Raw genomic sequence first — 20,758 nt, forward strand, 5'->3', positions numbered from 1 at the left:
CAGAACAAGAAGGAATATATGTGGAATTGACTTGGATGCCTCTTGCTACTCCCTTGCCCAGTTGTGACTATGAATGGACAAGTACAGCAACCCAGACCTGAGAAGAGTGCAAACACCAAAGGCTCAACCTCTTCAGGAATAAAGGTTTGGGTCACACCACTAGGCAATGCACCAAGACCAGCAGAGGTAACTGACGAGAACAAGGGGCATTTAGGATGGATAGTGGAGGAGGGAAATGATGAGTACCAGTAGTGGCCCCGAGACCAGCTGCCAGTATGCAGCGTGGGGTTTGTCCCACTGTCCTACTTCATTTAGGTTTCCCTTTAGTAAGAGAGGCTCAATGGGCCCCTGGAGCAGCTGTTTCCTGCCTGTGTATGGAGAAGCGCGTTTACATGGTGCAAGCAGATGCCTATTTCAGCACTGCCTGGATAGCCCTTCAAGAAAAAAACTACGTGTGAGAACTTAGCTATGAGGAGTCCAGTTAGCTGACAGCTCTTCCTGGGCAGCCTCTAGCCACTGACCATGGCAGGGACACCAGAGTCTGGCAATTTCATCCAAAGTGACTGCTCTAACAGGGAATCTTCACACCATTTACTCCCGTTGGGTTGGCTAACCCTTTGTCAGATCTACGTCACAATCTGAGTCTTTCTCTACCCAATGTTTCCTTCTCTCTTTCCTTTCACAGCAAACGTATCAGCATTGTGCTCTGAAGCATTCTGCTTCCTCCCTTGTATTCTTCACAGTTGATATCCACCAAAATAACGTCTTGTACAACTCCGTTTCAGTGTCTGAACTGACCTAGTGACTGAACACTAGGTCACAGGGCTGAAAAACTTGGGGTGGGGGAGGCAGGGTGGAAAATGAGGAAGGAAGGCAGAGCTAGAAGACAGAAGAAATTTTCAAAGCTCAATTGTTATGGGCTGAAGTTGTTTTTTAAAGTATATTTAATTGCAAAAAGAAATACTTTTAATAAAGAGTTGAAAACTTTAATTACAATAAGGAAATGTTTGCACCACTCTATAAACATCTCGAGCTTGGAAAGAGGTTCTATTAACATAAAGCTTACATCATAAATCACCAATAGCTTTTATAACCAATGGAGATGGGAGCCATGCGCCTTACCTTCGGAAGGGCTTAAGTCAAACACTGCTACTTTTTTGAATAGGATCCCTAATCAGTCTTTATCCATTACTGTATATCCAACACAATGCCTGGCACAGAGTAGATGCTCAGAGAATATCTGCTGGATAGGGTGGTGCCATACAGAACACCGTCGGTCAGGACAGACACCCTTGAGTCAGGAGGACCAGAGAATTCCAAGGAAGTTTCCTAATGTGAAACTCAAGTGTAGTGAGCCTCTTTCTCTCACATCCCGCATCAACCGCATCAGCAAAACCTGTAAACTCTATTTTCAATAAATTGAGAATCCAGCTACTTCTTACCACTTGTAAAGTTTCCACATTAACACAAGTCACCAGTCTCTTATGGATTACTGCAATAACCTGCTAACTGGTCTCTTTGCGTACATCCTTGCTGTCCCCCCAGCCCACACCAAGAAGTTCTCCAGGCAGCACTCAGAGTAATCCTTTTAAAGCCTAAGTCAGATCCTGTCACTCCTCCACCTTAAAATTTCTAATGACTTTCCAAGTTACTCCGAATAAAAGCCAAAGCCTTTACAGTGGCTTTGTGCTCACTGCCCCACTTCCTTTACACCTCTAATGCCACCAGCTACTCTCTCCCCACAGCTGTCCCAGCTCCTTCACCCGACATCCTGGGTATTTCTCCAATATGTCAAGGATGCTTCTACCTCATGGCCTTGCACCTGCATGTAACAAATGCTATGTGAGTGTGAACATTTATGGCTATTATCGTTGTTCCCTCTACTTAGTCCCCTCTAATTCTACTCAGCAGCTGAATGTCTCCCTTCCTCACTTCTCCCTACTCTAATATCAACTATCAGGAAGACTTTCCTTGATTGACCCGTATATCAGGCAGTCTCAGCAGAAAAATATACCACATTCAAACGAGGTATTGTTACAGATTGAACTGTGCCCCTCCAAAAGATTTACCTTAATTAGTTAAATTAAGTCATACTGGAGTAGGGTGGGTCCTTAATCCAATATGACTGCTATGAAATAATAAGAAATATACCTATTGGTCTCTGCCCCTGGTTCTTGCTAATAGTTGGTCTTTGACCTTGGTTCCTGACACAGGGCTCTCCAAAACTCTTATAATTTCCTGAGTGATAGCAGTGTCTGACACAGAGCTCCTAACCCCTTGGAATTTCCTGAGTAATAGGAATGTCTTTTGTTGTAATGAGGGGACTCTTGGTGGGCTCCTGGATGGGGGCTGGTCACCAGAAAGACTAAGCCATGATTAGAAGGTTGTAACTTTCAGCCCAACCCCCCATTCTTCAGAGAAGAGAGAGAGGCTGGAAACTGAGGTAAATAATTGATCACCCCTGCGTGATGAGGCCTTCATAAAAATCCCCAAAGTACAGATTTTGGAAAGCTTCTGGGTTGGTGAATGTATCCACGTGCCAGGAGGGTGGGGCACCCCAACTCCACAGGGACACAAGCTCCTGCATTTGGGACCCTTCCAGATCTCAACCTATATATCTTTTCATCTGGTTGGTCATCAGTGTCCTTTATCATATCCTTTATCATATAATAAGCTAGTAAACATGTTTCCCTGAGCTCTGTGAACTGTTCTAGCAAACGATCAAACCCAAGGAGGGGGTCGTGGAAATCCCAGTTGGTAGCTGCTCAGTCTGAAGTACAGGTGACAAGTTAGGACTTGCAATTGGCATCTGAAGTAGGGGCAGTCTGGTGGGGCTGAGCCCTTAACTTGTGTGATCAGGTGCTAACTCCAGGTAGTGTCAGAACTGAACTGAACGGCAGGACACCCAGCTGGTGTCTGCAGAGAACTGGGGAATTACTTGGTGTGGGAAAAAACCCACACATTTGGTGATCAGAAGTAAATATTAAGAGTAGTAATTGAGCAGTGAGTAGAGAAGAAACAATAGAGTTTTTCCTATTCTACTGGTGTCCTTATAAGAAGAGACACACAGAGACAGACATACAAGAGTTGAACGTCACATGACGATGGAGACAGAGACTGAGGTGATGCAGCAAGCCAAGGGATGCCAATGATCGCCAGCAAACCACCAGAAGCTAGGAAGAGGCAACAAAGAACTCACTGTGACAGGTGTCAGAGAGAGCACTACCCTACCAACACCTTAATTTTGGACTTCTAGCCCCCAGAACTGTGAGACAATAAGTTTCGATTGTTTTAAGCCACTCAGTTCATGGAGATTCAATTAAAGGGACCCTTCACAATCATGTAGGGAAGCATACAGGGACACTACAAGGACAGTACAGCACCCTGGAGTGAGAAGTAGGGACTCTCTAGGCATGAAGGGGCAAGGTGGGGAGCAGGTACCAGAACCTGGAAGGAGAGAGTCACCTGGAAGGTCAGGATACAGAAGCAATGACCTTGTATCAAGAGCATTGCCAACCACAAAGAGGAATACATGGCCTAACTTCATTCTCCTCCCTTAGTCCTATCTCCTGCTGGGACTCCCCAGGAAGCCAATTGTGGTAGCCCATACAGGGCAGCCCTCTTGGGGCCAATTGCTGGGTGAAAAAGGGGTAAGAAGATGGGGGAGGGGCATATTCACTGCAGCAATACTATTTCGGCTCTGTACTATTGATCTTCATGTTCTTTTTTTTTTTTTAAAAAGCACTTATCAGTACCACATATACTATAAATATTGATAACTTTGATTTTTAGTTTATTATCTGTTTATCTATTATTCCACTAGAATACAAACTCCATGAGGACAGGGACTTTGTTTCTTGTTGTATCCTCAGCACCTAGAACAGTTCCTGGCATGGAGAGAGTCTCAAGAACTATCTGATGAATGAATGGCTTGGAGTGTGGCATTTTTACCCTGGTATTTTCTAAGTCAGCAGCTGCTGCATCTCTGCTTGCTCATCTTCTTCCCTGAAATTACTTGACTGATTTCCAAAAATGCAAGCAAAATTCCCTGGCTTGTTACCAAGTATATGGAATCAATGACTCCCTCCTGTCTTTTTATCTTGGCCCAATAGCTCTTGAAGAAGCCCAAGGCCTATCCTACAAGGCCTCGCTCGTAAGCACCCTCATCTTGGTGGCCTTTGCATTGGGGGGTTGGAGGGGGTCCTATCATCTGTCATGTGAACGGTGGGACTCTTGGCAAACGCATCTACATCAGACGAGGAGGCATACAGGCTGTCCAATCTGTACTATTTAGCCAAGCAAATAAAAAGTAATAATTTCAGGTAGAGCCATGAAAATCTTTAAACCAGGGTACTGTTGTACTATCACATGGAGTTTTGTGGGGCTCAGATGAGATTATCCATGGAAAGTGCCTCAAATGGTGCCTTGCCTAAAGGGTTAATGTATGTTTATTATATATTATTAAAGTTGTTGAAGAAGTCCTCTGTGAGGAAGTAAATTATGACTTGGACCCTGAATGATGAAAAGGAGATAGTCAATTAGAGATCTGGGAAGAGAGTTTCAAGCTGAAGTAACCTCAGCTGCAAAGGCCCAGAGACGAGAACCAGCTTGGCCTGTTCGAGGGATGACAGTGAATGAGAGGGAGAGAGAAGGAAAGAGATGGGGCCAGAGGGTTTGGCAAGTATAAGATCATGTGAGCTCTCCAAGGCCAGGTAAAGAGTTTGAATTTTATTCTTAAGTATAATTAGGTATTAAGAGTAGATGTGACATGATTTATATTTGAAAAAGACCACTCTGCTGGGGAGGTTGAAAAAAGAGTAGAAGTGGAGAGACCAGTTGGGAGGCAGGGGAAAGATACTGATGCACTAGCCTAGGGTTGTAGAATTGGGAGAAATGGCTGAATTGGGGATATAACTTGGAGAATGAAGTTGATAGGACTTGATAATGGATTAGGTGTGGTGGTTGGCAGGGGCGGGGTGGGGGGAGGAAGAGAGGGAAGAGATTTATCAGGGATGATGACTAGATTTTTGGTCTGAGCACCTGGGTAGATGGTGGTGCCATGAACTAAGATGGGGGAAAACTGGGAGAGGAGCAGGTTTCAGAGGGAGGGGACGTTCAGAGGGAATCAATGGTTCTGTTTGGCCATGATAAGTTTCAGAGGCTTACTATATTTCAAGTGAAGATATTGTGTAGGCAATTGGCTAACTCTATCTATAGCTAAGGGGAGAGGTCCAGGCTGGAGGTATTTCAGAACAAGGGGCAGGATGAGATCACCTGGTGACTAGCAGTAGATATACAGGAATACAGAGGGTGGAAGGTTAGATACTGAATTACAATACAGGGAGATACGTGCTGTGAATGGGGCAACACCAGGTTAGTGGAGAGGGAGGCTGGTCAGCAAAGTTCCGTGGAAGCATTATATCCACAGAAAACCAAGCAGTGATATTTTATCAGTGAGGATGCTGGTCCAGAGAGGTAATTTGCAATTAGTCACACAGCTAGTGACCTAACTGTAACTTTATACTTGAACTACTTTAAGTCAAACCCTATTAAGAGGCAGGATAGTCAGGCACCTAGGAACACAGGCTCTGGAGTCATTCTGCTTGGGTTCAAATTCTGGACCTGCCACTTACCAGGTGGGTGACTCCAGGTACATTACTCATCATCTCTATACTTCAGTTTTCTTATCTGTAAATAGGCATACTACAAATAGCTATCTACTTAGGGAATGCTTACTATGTTTCTGGTACTAAGATTTTACATACATTATTCAACACCCCCCTCCAATAATCAATGAAGTTGAATGCTATTATTATCCCCATCTTACTGATGAGAAACCGAAAGCATATTTATGCATTCACAAATATTTACTGTGCCTGCATTACATGTTTCTTCGTGCTAGGGGTACATCAGGAGATACAACAAAGTCCTTGCCTTTGTGCAGCTTGTCTGTGATTTACTGAAAGGAGAAAGATGATAAACCTAATAAATATGTATACTATATGGCAATTAGAAGATGATAAATGCTATAGGAAAAACACCAGGGTAATGAAGCTAGGAAAGTTGCTGTTTTAAGTCGGGTATCCAGGGTAGACCTCTCTGAGAAGGCGACATTTGAGCAAAGATTTGAAGGAGGTGAGACAGCGAGCCACCCAGGTAGCTAGGGAAAGAAGACTCGGAGCGGAAACAGCAAGGGCGAAGGTAGGCTCTCAGGTGAGAGCGTTTGTCTAACATCCACCAACAATGCCTAGGGCCAGCCGTGAGAGTAAGATATGAAAGGAAGGGACTGTGTATCCAGTTCTAAGAACTTTGACTTTTACTCTGGGTGAGATGAGGAACCACTGGACAGTTCTGCCCGGGGGAGTGATATAACTTGACCTTGTATTTAGGCTCAAGGTCCATCAAGGCAGTCTAGCGCTGGAGTCAGTGCTCTCAGAATAAAAGAATCAGTCGCCAGCACAAGGACTCAGCTACACAGCGAGCACCCTGCAAGCGCCGGCCCACTACTGTGGCTGTCACAATCCTTTCACTTAAACCCCGCCCCGACCTACCGCCCTCTAGCTCCCCAGCTCCAGGTCTCCGCATCCACTCAGTCTGGTCTCCACGTAGCGCTTCCCCGGCTATGGATTGCGCAACTCAGACAACAGGGCGGAGCCTGGACGTGGGCGGAGTCTGGACGTAGGCCGAACCGCGGCGGGCTGGAGAACGCCCCGCAGACTCTTCATGGAAGCCCCGAGAACCCCGAGACGCCCACTGACTGCGCCTGCGCACGCGCAATCCAGGCCGCCGACATTCCAAAACGGTAATCCGCGCCGCCCCGCCCCAATTCCGGGGCGGAGTTCTTGGCTGCGCCTGCGCACAGGCTCGCCGCACCCTACGCCTGCGCGTTCAGCCGGCCCGACCCCATCCCCCAGGTTTTTCGGGTGGGGGAGGGGGTGCGTCTCGGCGAGTCACGATGATGGCGGCTACCATCCTGTGGTGAGGTAGCGGATTCTCTGCTGATCTCGCAGAGCCCCTGGCGCTTCCTGCAGACTTAGTGGCTGGCGCCGGGCTCGTGAGGAAGCACGGTGGCTCGTGCTCGCGAGGAAGGCCGCAGTCGCGGAGGCAGCGGCGCGGCCCGGGGCCAGGGCTGGGGGAGAGGCCGCTCTGCAGGGCGAATGTGACAAGCCCCCACCCCCACCGCTTTCCTCCCTAGTGCGCGAGGAGCGCGGGCGACCCCGGGGCCCCGCCAGGCCACAGACCCCGCCCAGCGGCCAGCACCCGGAGCAGGCCCGGCAGCGGAGCTGCGCGGCGGCACCATGCTGGTCACCCTGAAGACCCTACAGCAGCAGACCTTCAAGATCGACATCGACCCAGACGAGACGGTGAGTGCGGCGGGAGCGCGGAGCCCGGCACCGGGCAGGGGAGGCGCGCGAGGCGCCCACCGGGCCTGGGCTTGGGGCGGTGCGGTGGGGCCCCGGCCTCAGCTTCTGGAGGGGCCCGGCGGCGCGCCCGAGCGGGGAGACCTCCGGTACACCCTAGAGGGCCCGGCGAGCGGGGTCTTGGGCCCCGGGCGCTGGATGAGGCCTGCGGGCTCCGAGCGCGGGCAGGGCCCGGGGGCCCGGCGGCAAGCGGCCCACCGGACCTTCAGAGTTGGCTGTGGGCTTTGTGGCAGGAGTAAGGGGAAGCAGTGGTCGGACACCGAAGCCCTGGTAGCAGATGGCGTGGAGTACACGCTCGCTGGGCGCGGGAGGCCTCGGCCTGGGCGCTCTCGGCGGAGGGGCCAGAGGGGGAGGGGAGGTCAGGGCTGCCTCGGCGGTCTAGCCGGGCTCCCCGATGGTGGGTGCACGGGTTGGGGAGGGAGATGTCGGCGTCACCACTGTCCCTGAGTGGACCTGGTTAGGCGCTGAGGTCTAGGAAGCGCTAACTGGAGATAATGAGCCTTAAATAAAAAGTATCAGATTCCGTCTGCTGCACAGTGAGAGGCGAGTAGTTAGGGGTGGTGAAAATGCATTCTTTGCCCCCTTCGCCGCAGAATTGGTGACCCTTTTATTTGCCTATATCTTGAATCGTTTCGCTGCAGTTCTCCCGCCACCCAACCCACACCCATGTGTAGATTGCCCTTTGAGCCCTCTTTGGTGGTGAAGTTTGTTGGGTTAGAGCCCTTCAAATCCAGGCTCAAACTTAACTCCAGATTAATGAGTTCCCTGTGTTAGAAGTCTTGAAGTTGTGGGAGTCGGAACTCTGCACCCACCCCCCAAGTAATAGCCTTTCAGGGGAGAAAAAAAGAAAATAAAAACTTTGAGTCTCTTCTGTAAACTCTTGAACACCTCAGAAGTTCACGTGTTAAATTCTCATGTCATCCTGTGTATTTGTGAGTGCAAAAAGGCACTGTGTTGAAATCAGTACAACTTTTTGCCAAGATCTAAAAATGCCATTCAGTGTAAACTTACTTGTGTTCTGGAATTGTGATGCTGTACACCATTGAGGTTGTCATAAGGCTTTATTTAAAGCAGCAACTTTCAGCCCATCTGTATTTTTAAAAATAGGTGATTCAATTTTGGTGGAGATCTGGGGCCTTAGTGTTAGTTAATTAAATAATCCTGAGCTCCCATGTGTGGCTCTAACTTATTTGCTATGTGCCTGTTTTGCAAAGATGTTAAGATTAAATATTATTTAATTGGTGGTCAGTAAGTGGAATCGATTATTAATCACTCCATACCTTTGAGTGAGGGTATAGTGTTATGTTTTACCTATATCATTTAATCTAAAGTTTTCTACACCTTTAATTATTTAAAAAAAGTAGTTCCCAGCCTTTTTGGAATTGTGACTAAATGATTTTAGTTCAAGATATTTAATTATATGTGTAAATATGCTGTGTGGTAAATTCTTAAAGGTGCAGGAGATAGCAATTTTAGATGAGAAATTCAGTGTTCTCAGAAGTAATTGACAACACCCTGTGGATTGCTATTACTAACAAAAATCATTCTTCCTGAGTATTCCTTTACTGCTTGGTGTATACTTAGAAGTTAAAGGATGAAAGTTAATGCAGCTGTTTAATGTTTTCAGACAAAACTTTTCATAAAATGTTATTGACTTTGGATTTTTGTAGTGACACGGTTGGTGCTGCAGGAACTTTACCAGCTTATATTCACAATTAATTCCAAGATTATTGAAACCTAAAGGATTTTTTTTTTTGGTAAATATCTGTGGATTTATTGAAGCTATGCAGTGACTTTCTACAGCTCCACTGAATTATTTATGTTCTATAAAGTTTGTATAGCTCTTTAGGCATTTTATGCATTCTTTATCTTAGAGCCAATATTGTATTTGTATAGATTCTTAACTGTACTTGCTATTTTCCAGTTTATTTCCAAGGGGATTTAAGTTATATGAAACATACTTCTAGACGTATATTTTCAGAAAGCTCAGTTGTTACAGAGAGTTGCTTCTTTAGCTTTTTGTTGCTGTTTGTCCAAATATAATTTTGTTGCTGTTTATGTAAATATAAAAGCTAACATTGTTAGGCTGGGACAAGAAATGAAAACACTTAATCTGGATATACTGGAACATTTACATTAAAATGACTTGTGGGTTTTTACTTTAATGGACTTAAATTTTAAAAATGGGAAAAATGTTAGAACTATTTTAATTCCATCTTTATAGTGATTTTTAATTAAATATTTATTTTTGATACAGTATTTGAGAAAATTCCAGTAAGAAAAGAAGCAATGAAAATTACATAAATAGAGGGAGACTGTAAGTGTCCTGTTTGTCATTTGTGAAAACTAGATAACCAAGGATATTAGAAATAGATCTAAAATAAAGGGGAAAAAATAGGATTTTACTGAGACTTCTAGGGAGATTCACATAAAATGAACAGATTTTGGTCTCTAAGATCTCTATTTTGGCCGCTCAAAGGTTTTATTTTTACCTAGAAGGAACTAAGAAACCTTAAGGAACTTAAGTAACTTGAGGTGGCCGGTATAGAAACTTGTGAGCTTGAGACGAGCAGGAGCGAAAATGAGTGAAAGGACTGAGATATAAGAGGAATCATGGGAGTGAATCATTTGCTCAACAAGTGAATGTTCAGTGAACTTTGACTGGCAGAACTGGAGGAGTACAGGGACATGGGGGACATGGTCTGGGTCTTCTTGGGAGCCATATTGACATAGTCTTAGCTCCGTCAGTGGCTATAGAGTAGATGCACAAAGTAGAAAAAGCAAGAGGATTTGTTTTTAAGGTGTTTGTATTTGCTTTAGTGTTTGGATGTTGAAAGTCCTCCCTTGCCTCTTTTTTAACAAGTGAAACTTTCTTAACATTCATTTGCCATTTTGTACCACTTACTTGACCATTGCCATGCACTGCCTTTAGTGTTAACCATTACAGAACAGTGATTTTATTATTACAATAATAATTCATCTCACAGAATAACTGGGGAAAAAACCAACAGTAAGTTTCAGGTGAGACTTTAAATGCATAAGCTGAAATATGATTGTATTATATAAGTGACATCAAAGTTATGTGTATACATTGGAAGTTTTTGGTAAGAGAATTGTGAAGATACAGTAGTTTTAATTTCTATAGCCAGTATATCTAATATGCTATGCAGTAATCTCCAAAGGATTAACCTCACTTTGTGGTATATTTGTGTAATGGTGATTATGCTATAAAATACTACTTGAGTACTAGTCTTGTACATGGGATTTACTAGCCATCATTTATTAGCAAATTGTTCCCATTGTGGCTTATTGTATTTTAACAGAGTTGTGCTGAAGATAGTACCTTATTATGGAAGTTCCCTAGATTATTAAAACATTAAGTAGTAAACATATTAAAACACTGTATCACAGAGGTAAAACTAACGTTTCTTGGCATATTGGTAAAACAGAATACTGTAGTACCTGGGAAACCTGGTGTGGTTTGTATCAGACCTTTGCTCTTTCTATACTTGGCACACAGTAGGAATTTAATAAAGATCTTTCTTTTGAATGAATTAAATACATTTTTTGGTGAATTGCCAAGTAGGTGATCCCTCAGTGTTTGCATGTTGATTTATTTAATGTTTGTTGAATACTTACTAAAAATATCAGGTCTTGCTGTCATGGTGTGTACATTATAGTGGAATAAATTAGTCGAAAGCAAATTTTAAAAAACAGATAGTGGTAAGAGTTATGTAGAGAATTGAAATAGGGTGAGGTAATTTGATAGTGTATGACTGGGTGGCTACTTTTAAATTGGTCACAGAAGGCCTTTCTAAATAAGGTGACATTTAAACTGAGATCTGAATAGTAAGCACTCAGAGATGGGGAGAGTGTTTTCTGTAGGGAAAGACCTTTAAGAGTGTGTTTTGGGAATCAAAAAAGGCCTGTATTGTTGATCTAGTAGTTAAAGGAGAAGAGAGGTAAGGGATTAGAGTTAGGCAAGGGGCCAGGGCCTGTAGGGCTTTGTAATAAACTGAAGGTTTTCAGTGTAAAATAGGAGGCCTTTGGGGGCTTTTAAGCAGAGGAGAAAAATTATTTCTTTTATGATTTTAAAAGGTTACTTTGCTGTTTGGAGAATAGATAGCAGGAAGACCATTTAGAAGGCTTGCACAACAGTCTTAAGAGGTCAAGGCTTTGACCAGGGAAGTAGGAGTGGAGATACAAAGAGAGGTGGAGGGATTTGAGATATGATTGGGAGGATAGAGTTGAGAGAATTTTTTGATGCGTTGGAGTGGGGAAAATTGAGAAATCAAAGATTAAACATAGGTTTTGGTTGTATAACTTGTGTGAATACTTGTGTTTTTTCCTGAGATGTGGAGGGATGGGAGAGGGGCAGGTTTAGGGGTTGGGGTGGAAACTCAAGACTTAAGTTTAAGATGCCTATTAAACATTCAGGTGGAAATGACAAGGAGATTTGCTATGAATTTCCGTCCCAAAGGGGCATTTGGGTTGGAGTTAGAGACATGACAATAAGCAGCGTATATGTTTGACCTCAGTCCATTGGACTGGATGAGATCATCTTGCCACAGTCTTTTTCAGTGCCCATGCCTTGCAAAATTGAGTCCAAGTGCCTAGATTATCCCTTATGTTTAATTAACTTCTCTGCTACTGGAATTGAGGAACCCTGGTGAGAATGTAGTGGGATGGGGCTTAGGGCTGAAGCCTGGGATGCTATAACACGTGGAGATTGAGTACTGAAGAGGTCAGTTAAGGAGCAACCTTTGAGGTAGGAAGAATCCAGAGAAGAAAAAAGTTTCAAAGAGGAGGAAAAGGTCAAATGTATCTACTGCTTGAGAAATCAAAAGTAAGATAAAAACAAGAAACATGACTTTTGGTTTGGGCAACTTGGAGGTCATTAGTGACCCTAATGAGTAGTCTCCATGGAGTGTTAGGGCCAGAATTTAGTGGATTGAGGAATGAGTGGGAAACATGTGAAAATGATCACAATAATTCTGAGCGTCACAGCCTATGGTAGGCATCATTTAAAACACACACACACACACACACACACACACACACCCCAGAATTGTGGAAAATATGTAATAGTGTATGTTTTAAAAAGCAATGGAGACCAGCATGATTGGTAACTTGCCTGGGGTCATACAGCAATGGCCTTGGTAGTTTCACTGTGTGAATGATGTTCTTGCCCATACTCTGACCTTCTGTTCCTTAATCGCTCATCCAGTGATCTTTCCTTCTACTCTACCTCAGTTATTCAGACTCATGACTGGTAACTAGGTCTTATCACAACCAGTAACTGTAGCTCTTACCCCCATCCACAGTAATCAGTGTTTAGTATCCCACTTTAACTTCCCTCTGATTCCAATGCTAATGAGACTTAACAGTCTATTCCATCCATACTCCTTTTCACTGGCCCTCCCCTTGTGCCCAGCTGAGATAGAGTCAGTGACTATAATCACTCCCTTGCAAGGGTCAGGTATAGCATGTCTCTTGAGCCAGGCTGCCTAAGTTTCAATCCTGGCCTTAGTACTTGCTGTGTGATGGGACCTTTGGCAAGTTACCCGATTTTGTGCCTGTTTCCTTATCTGTAAAAAAGAGAACACAGCCATGGAAGTACTAACCTCACAGGATTGTTTTGACGGTTATATGAGTTTGATATGATACACAGAGTTCTTAGTGACAGTAATTAACAACATGGTCCCACTCTCACTCCATTATTCTTGTTTGAAATACTCCAAATATGATTAAATTCAAGTCTGTGTTTGTACCTGTGCAGCTAGAAGGCGAACACATAGGCACCTTGACTTGTCTCACTTAAATTCCTGAACAATAATCGTAATCAGGCCCTTGTAGTGACAGTCATACATTTCACTATTCACTTTTCCACTGTCATAGGCAGATTTCATATCATCAATCTCATCTTTTCAATCAGTGACCCTAGATTTTAGGTTTTATTGAAAATATAGAAACAGTCGGGACAGAACTTTTACAAGATCCTACTGGAACTCCCTACCTGCTAGCCTTTTATTGTGGAGATAGCTATGTATTGTGGATGGTGCTATCTAAGGCCAATCCACCCCCACTTTACCACAGCATCCTAAACTCTTGTCGTTTATGAAGGACATCACTCCATCAGTTCTCCTTTTCTACATCATTGATTTTTCCATTTCTAAATTTATTTAATTTATTTCTGCATTGGCTCTTTGCTGCTCTGCGCGGGCTTTCCCTAGCTGCGGCGAGCAGGGGGCCACTCTTGTCTGTGGTGCTCGGGCTTCTCACTGCAGTGGCTTCTCCTGTTATGGCGCACGGGCTTAGTTGCTCCGTAGCACGTGGGATCCTCCCGGACCAGGGCTTGAACCCGTGTCCCCCTGCATTGGCAGGCAGATTCCCAACCACTGTGCCACCAGGGAAGCCCAATTTTTCCATTTCTAGAGTATCTAAACATTTTCCTTGTCTTAATAAAACGCTCCCTTGTCTCCACATTTGTCTACTCCTCCATTTCTCCCTCTTCCTTACATCAGAACTTAAGAGTAGCTCTTGAGTCTGTTTGCTTTTTTTTTTTAACATCTTGCTCTTTCAAATACATCATGCTATTCCTAAACTAGAGGAGAATTTTCTGCCACTTTATAGTTGCCCTGTGCCCTTGAGCATAGTACTTAAATCTCTTTTCTTGTGAGTAAAATGGGAGTAATAATATTTTACCTGCCTTCCTCGTAGAGTTGATCTGAAAATCAGATGAGATTATGGATCTGTAAAACTTTTGGTGAATTGTGAAATCAGAAATAAATCTATGCAATTTGTTTTTTAACAAGTCCTGTTTACAGTTATCTTGATCAGTGTTTTCACTGTCTTTTTTGAACAAGGTTTGTGTAAGTGAGATATCCTCATTTTCTTAGCTTGATGTAATCAGCAATTTCAGTGTTGAGAGCAGTGTTCTGCCTTTAGCTTGGAAATTGAGATTATTTGATAGATAATGTATAAAATTTCTGTTGCCTTTGGAAAGAAATGTGCTAAATTTAAGCCTGCTGTAGAACAGTGAATCCTGCTGAAGGACACCATGTCTGTTGCCTATAAGTTTGGATAAATACATTCCTTGTGTAATGTCTCAAAGAGCTAATTTTATAATAGAATGAACTTTATAAACCCTTTAACATTATATATACCTATTCCAGCAGAGGAAGTAGACCAACTACAAATGACTAATATGTACGAATAGGTCCTAGATACTTCAACAGGTAGATAAAAATTGTTATTTGTCTCTCCCTCTGCCCTCTCTGCCACACACTTCTGGTTGAATGAGGTAGGTGGCTTCTTGGTAGTATGTTAGATCCATTTTCTGCCTATATAGAAACTTGAAAATTTACAAGTAACTTGGGAGTTTCTACTTTTCAGTCTTCAAAGTCTGTGTCTGCTTTGATTGTTGAAACCATACTGTTAGGGATATATTTTATAATAGAAGAGATTAAATTGGCGTAAATAGGTAGGTTTAGGAGCCTGAATACCATAGTTTCTGTGGGGGGAAATTAATTATGTATTTAAAATTATATTTTAAAAAGTAGCCTTTTGGATCATAACCCTAATTTGAGAATTGGTTGCCTTTGTTTACTGTTTATCCACATATTATTAATACTGTAGTCTTAGTTATTCTTTCAGTTAAAAAAAAAAAAAAAACTTGTGCCACATTTTTTTCATTCCTTGGGTCCAGTGGGGAGATTTTTCCTGTTGCACTGATGTCAACCAACATCTTCATAATTCTGTTTTTAGAATTAGCAGAAACTGACTTTATGGAAGAGATTCAGGAAATACTCCTTGGTGCCTGCACCAGTTTCTCAAATGGAAGGATACCACCCAAGGAACCAAAGAGGAAAAAGCTTTGCCCATAGCGTAAATCTATGAAATTCTTTTGTAAACATATTTGGCTTTAGGTCTCTGTTTCCTTTTGCTAATGGTTTAATTGCCAAAACTTATTTGCTCTTACTAATTTTTTTTTTTTTGTGGTACGCGGGCCTCTCACTGTTGTGGCCTCTCCCGTTGCGGAGCACAGGCTCCGGACACACAGGCTCAGCGGCCATGGCTCACGGGCCCAGCTGCTCTGCGGCATGTGGGATCCTCCCGGACCGGGGCACGAACCCGTGTCCCCTGCATCGGCAGGCGGACTCTCAACCACTGCGCCACCAGGGAAGCCCGAAAGAACTACTTTTAATGGTGGTTGGCCTGAACTAGGGTAGTGCCATGGGATGCAATATAGTGTTCACATTGGGAGGTAGTTAGATGGTAAGTTGGAACAACTGGATAAATGATTTAATGTGAGGAATATAGGAGAAGGAAGAGACAAATACCTCACAAGGGAATGGGATGAAAAAGGATAACTGATCTGCTTTTGTGTTGGCACTTTTTCATAGTGATTATCTTCCTTTTGGGGAAAAAATAAAAACCACGTCAACTATGTTTAGTATTAGATGTTGAGTATATTTTTCTTTTAAAATGCACAATTTCGTAAGAGAGAAGTATGTGGCTAGAAAAAATTTGACTTCTTGAGTGTTACCCATGCATTGTCTCTAGTTGAATCAATGATAAACTCCCATTCTTTATCTAGGGGGAAATAAGCAGCAAAATGAAAGTTTAGTTCCTGCTTCTTATTTGTTAGCCTTGGAGAAGCCTGGTTATTTACTGGGATCATAGTGCTCAGTTTTAGATCCATCCTGTTGAGATGACTTACTGGGAGTATTGGCACGGGGTGCAGCACAGAGGAGTCATAACTACATTGGCTGCCGGACATAACCTTTCTAAGGGAAACGATGTGCGGAGTTGCTACCTTTTCCTTCTTTGCAACATCCAGAAAGAAGGCCTTTCTTTATAGCTGTTTTAAAGTGTGCTCAATTTGATTGAGTTAGGGAAGACTTAGACAAAGTAGTCTAGAAACCGTCTTTCAGCAATTACATTATGGTTGAGATGCCTATGGGACATCCAGTGAAGGTGTCAAGTAGAGAGTCAGGAGAGAGCTGGGCTAGAGATACACATGACATACGAATGGTTCTTAAAACTAGGAGTAGATGAAATGGATTATCCTAGAAGTCTGTGTAGAAGAAAAGGCAGTCTTGGGCATAGCCCTAAGTAACACTTAAAGGTCTCGCCAAGGAAGAGGATTTCAAAAAGGAGTGAACAAAGAGATAGGAGGAAAACCAGAAGAGTGTGGTGTTATGAAAGCCAAAGGAAAACAGTGCGTAAAGGAGAGATGAGTTAGTACTGTCAAATGTGGCAGAGAGGTCAATACTACAGAGAAGGACTAAGAAGTATCTGATGATGATGTTGCTGAATTTAGTGGTACTGGTGAGGGCAGTCTTAATGGAATTGTGGGAGTAGCGCTACTGCAGAAAATAAGCTGCAGAATGAGAACACAGTCTGTGCTTCAGTTTATCAGCATTGTGTTGCACCCTGGAGTAATAAGTGTGGGGTTATGAGTAAGTAAAGACAATGTATAGTTAATTTTTTGAAAATTACTTGAGATTAAGAGGTGGAGGAGACTGTGGGGGATTTTGTGTGTTTTTAAGATGATAGAGAATTGGGTCTGTTTAAGTGTGAATGGGAATGAACTGGCTTTGAGGGAGAGGTTGAAAATACAACTCGGCGGGGTGGGGGAGTAGGAAACATAATGAATCTAGCAAGGTACTGGAGAAAGGAATTAGATTTGAAGAGAGGAATAGCTCTCTTCAAAGGGAAGAGAAGATTGAGATTAGGTGGGGAAGAAGATTGAGATTAGGTGGATCTGGATGCAAAAAACCATGTGTCAGTTTGTAGCAGAAAGTTGAGGGTGTGAGTTCCTGTGGTGTCTTCTGTACCTTGAAGTAGAAAATCCTCATCTGCAGGGGGTTGGGGGGGAGTGTTGGGAATCAGATTTAGAGGAGAGTACAGGTTTCAAACAACCTCTTGGAGGAGGGAGGAGAGGGCTAACCAGGGGAACAGAAGGATTGGGGGTGTCGTTCTTTTTCTCCAGTAACATTTAGAAGACTGGATAAAAATGTGGATAGGCAGCTGGTTAGACATTAAAGGTGAGATGTGTTAGCTAGAAGAGTATGACACCACAGTGGTTGAAGTAAATTTTATTTTGAGTACAGACAAATAAATTCAACTGTGCTCGTCCAGATGTGGAGTTTTACCTGGTAGGAGCAACAGAAAGGCAGACAAGTCTGTGATGTTAGGAAGAAAGTGATAGAAGCAGTGGCATTATTGTCTAAGCTGAATAGAGCTTGCAGTAAAGATCAGAGTGAATGAAAGTAGAGGCTCAAGGAAACAAAGTTGTAATGAGATGCAAGACCAGGTGTAGTGAACAGTTACTGAGAGAGCTGGTGGGAATAGGAGATTGGCACTTACCATTTCAAAGAGCATTTTGGGGATGATGAGATTCAGCCTGTGTCCTGAATGACTGTGAGTAGATGACTTAAGTGGATTGGAAGTAAAGATCATTGGGTTGAGGTTAAGGAACAAAGCCAGAAGTTTGGACAGGTCAGGGAACCTGGTTCCAAAGTCTGGTTCACTTATTTTCTTTTTTTTTGATGCAGTTGTAAACAGGATTGTTTACTACAAGGTATTTTTTTCAGCTTTATTGAGATATACTTCAAATACTACAAAAGTTCACGTATTTTCTTTGACACATGACCCAAGGTAGTTTTGCTGCGTTGAATCCACACACACACACACACACACACACACACACACACACACACACACTCTGCCCCCAAAATGTCAAGGTGTCCTGGCATATTGCCCACAAAACATTATATCATTTGATACCCTTGTTCTGAGAGTGTGTCTCTTCACACTTAACACCAAAAATTGTTCAAGACAGTCTTTTCCAGTATGACCGTCTATTGGATTAATGATGTCTGACATTAAAATTTGTGCTTTTAGTTACTAATGATGTTGAGCTTTTCTTTTTATTGGGTGTATAATTGTGAATTGCCTGCCCCTGTCATTTGTCCATTTTTCTGTTGGCACAAGAACCATTTTCTACCATTTCTCTTAATTTTTTATTTGCCTTTTTTCTTTTGTTATGTGTCTTGTTATTTCTATTTGAGTTGCGTGCTTAGTTTATTAATTTTCCTTCTTGTTTAATAATAAACATGTTTAGTGTTAGTCTATGATTACTTTTTTAACCACATCATATAAGTATTGTTATGTAGAGTTCTCATTGTTATGTTTTAGTATTCTTTAATCACAGTTTTGGTTTTTTGAAGCGATGTTATTTACTAGTAAAATGACTAGAGGGTTTTTGTTGTTGTTGTTTGTCCTCCTTTCCCACTCTTAATCATATATATAGCGGGTTGAGATTCTTGTGATGGATTTCCGCTTTGGGGATATCAGAATAGCAGTGATACTACTGGCCCACTTCAGGAAGATCAGTATAGCAAGGGTGATTTATGTGGCATTTGCAAAATACACTGCTCTAAAGCTTGGAGTCAGAAGAGCTGGTTTTGGATTTCAGCTACTACTTATAGTAGCAATGTGATTTGGGGAGGAACCCTACCTTTTGTGTCCCTATCGTGACAGTTTTCCACTTAAAGCTCAGAGCTATCAATTCAGACAATTTTTTTTTTTTTTTTTTTTTTGCGATACGCGGGCCTCTCACTGTTGTGGCCTCTCCCGTTGCGGAGCACAGGCTCCGGACGCACAGGCTCAGCGGCCATGGCTCATGGGCCCAGCCGCTGCACGGCATGTGGGATCTTCCCGGACCGGGGCACGAACCTGTGTCCCCTGCATCGGCAGGCAGACTCTCAACCACTGCACCACCAGGGAAGACCCAGACAATTTTTAGAAGAATTCTGGGAACTGAAGGAAATGGAATTTTCCCCCTTGATTCTTGGTCATTTAAAGTAGTGAAATTTAGTTCCATTATGTCTCCTTGCCTTTTTTTTTTTTTTACTCCTATGCCACCCTACTTCAGAAATTGATTGCACTCTTTTTCTAAGTATCAATACTTCATAATGAACCTGTGGTCATGTAATTTTAGGGTTGGAAGACCATAAAGATCATGTATTCCAGTCCCTCTTTATAGATGAGACTGATGTTGAGAAAAACTGAGCTACCTGTTCAAGATCATTGAAGTAATACAGTGGTTCTCAAGTTTGGCTGAACTTTGAAACCAACTGTAAAGCTTTTCAGAAATATTGATGTCCAGACCCACCCTCAGAAATTATATTTTAATTGGTCTTTATAAAGCTCCCTCAGGTGATTATAATGAAACATTAGCCACTTTTAAAGTGAATAATTTGCCTTTTAACATTCACATTTAACTTTTTTTTTATTATTGTGGACAAGACCACTTTATTTCTTAGACCTTTTAGATTAGAGAGCTTTTCTTTACTTTCTTACTCTGTGAGAAATAAGCCCATAAACTTTATAGTGAGAATCAAAACTTTCTGCTTTTGAAACCTTTATTTTGAATAGACTTATAAAGTCAACTGATAAAGTCTTTTTTAAAAAAACTGTGTACGTGGAACAGATGGTAAAACAGTTGATATGTTTATACTTCTACCTAGTAGTATGGGTTGTTAATAATAGGTCTTTCTGACGTAATATTATAAAGACATGATCTTTGAAGTTTTTGGAGTCATTAATAGTATGTATAAAATTTTTATTTTGCATCATTTGTTCAGATTCTGGATTTTCATTTGTTTAGACTTTTTCAAAAATCAAAAAATTTTTTCCTATAGGTAAGAGCACTGAAAGAGAAGATTGAATCTGAAAAGGGTAAAGATGCCTTTCCTGTAGCAGGTCAAAAATTAATTTATGCAGGTATGCATTAAATGCTGAAATTAATATGCCATTTTCTTGTGTACTGTGACATTCTTTAGTTTTAGAAATTGCCATCTTACAAACTGTAGTGTATACAAATTGATTGTCAGAAACATTGTACAAATAAAAGCAGAGAATGAACAGTCATTTGAATGTTATTAATATTCAGTCCTCTGTTTTTTCACATTTGCTTTATATATTTCTCCATCCAGTGATGTTAGATAGTTTTACTTATTAGTTTTATCTTTTGTAAGTATTATGTAACTGGCTGTATTTGTTTTGTTTTGTTTTTTGAATTTAAAAATTTTTTATTGAATTAGTTTGTGTGACATTGTATAAGGTGTACAGGGTGTTACTCTGATACACTTATATATTGTAATATGATTGCCAGTGTAACGATATTTATCGGATTACATGATTAGCAGTACAGTGTATTGTCTGTGTTCAGTATACTGTGCATTAGATCTCTGTGGCTTATTTACTACTCATTAGAAGTTCGTACTCTTAAACACCATCACTCTTATCTCCCCCACGCCCCATAC

General features: G+C 42.2%; 1 protein-coding gene and 1 long non-coding RNA gene across 2 annotated transcripts in view; one reads left to right on the forward strand and one right to left on the reverse strand.

Moving 5' to 3' along the window:
• LOC112405307 (uncharacterized) overlaps positions 1 to 6,634 on the reverse strand; it is a 28,855-nt gene extending 22,221 nt beyond the window's left edge. Inside the window, exon 1 of the long non-coding RNA XR_003004317.1 lies at positions 6,552 to 6,634. This is a non-coding gene — a long non-coding RNA (uncharacterized LOC112405307). The remainder of the gene's footprint in view (positions 1 to 6,551) is intronic.
• A 56-nt stretch (positions 6,635 to 6,690) lies between these two features.
• The window catches only part of RAD23B (RAD23 nucleotide excision repair protein B), a 44,708-nt gene continuing 30,640 nt past the window's right edge, over positions 6,691 to 20,758 (forward strand). Inside the window, exons 1-3 of the mRNA XM_024753657.1 lie at positions 6,691 to 6,802; positions 7,196 to 7,364; positions 20,135 to 20,216. Of these exons, the coding sequence (XP_024609425.1) occupies positions 7,299 to 7,364; positions 20,135 to 20,216 (148 nt within the window). The 5' untranslated portion in view covers positions 6,691 to 6,802; positions 7,196 to 7,298. The remainder of the gene's footprint in view (positions 6,803 to 7,195; positions 7,365 to 20,134; positions 20,217 to 20,758) is intronic.

The sequence above is a fragment of the Neophocaena asiaeorientalis genome, unplaced genomic scaffold (assembly GCF_003031525.2).
Source record: "Neophocaena asiaeorientalis asiaeorientalis breed wild unplaced genomic scaffold, Neophocaena_asiaeorientalis_V1.1 scaffold342, whole genome shotgun sequence".
In the NCBI taxonomy this organism is placed as follows: Eukaryota; Metazoa; Chordata; class Mammalia; order Artiodactyla; family Phocoenidae; genus Neophocaena; species Neophocaena asiaeorientalis.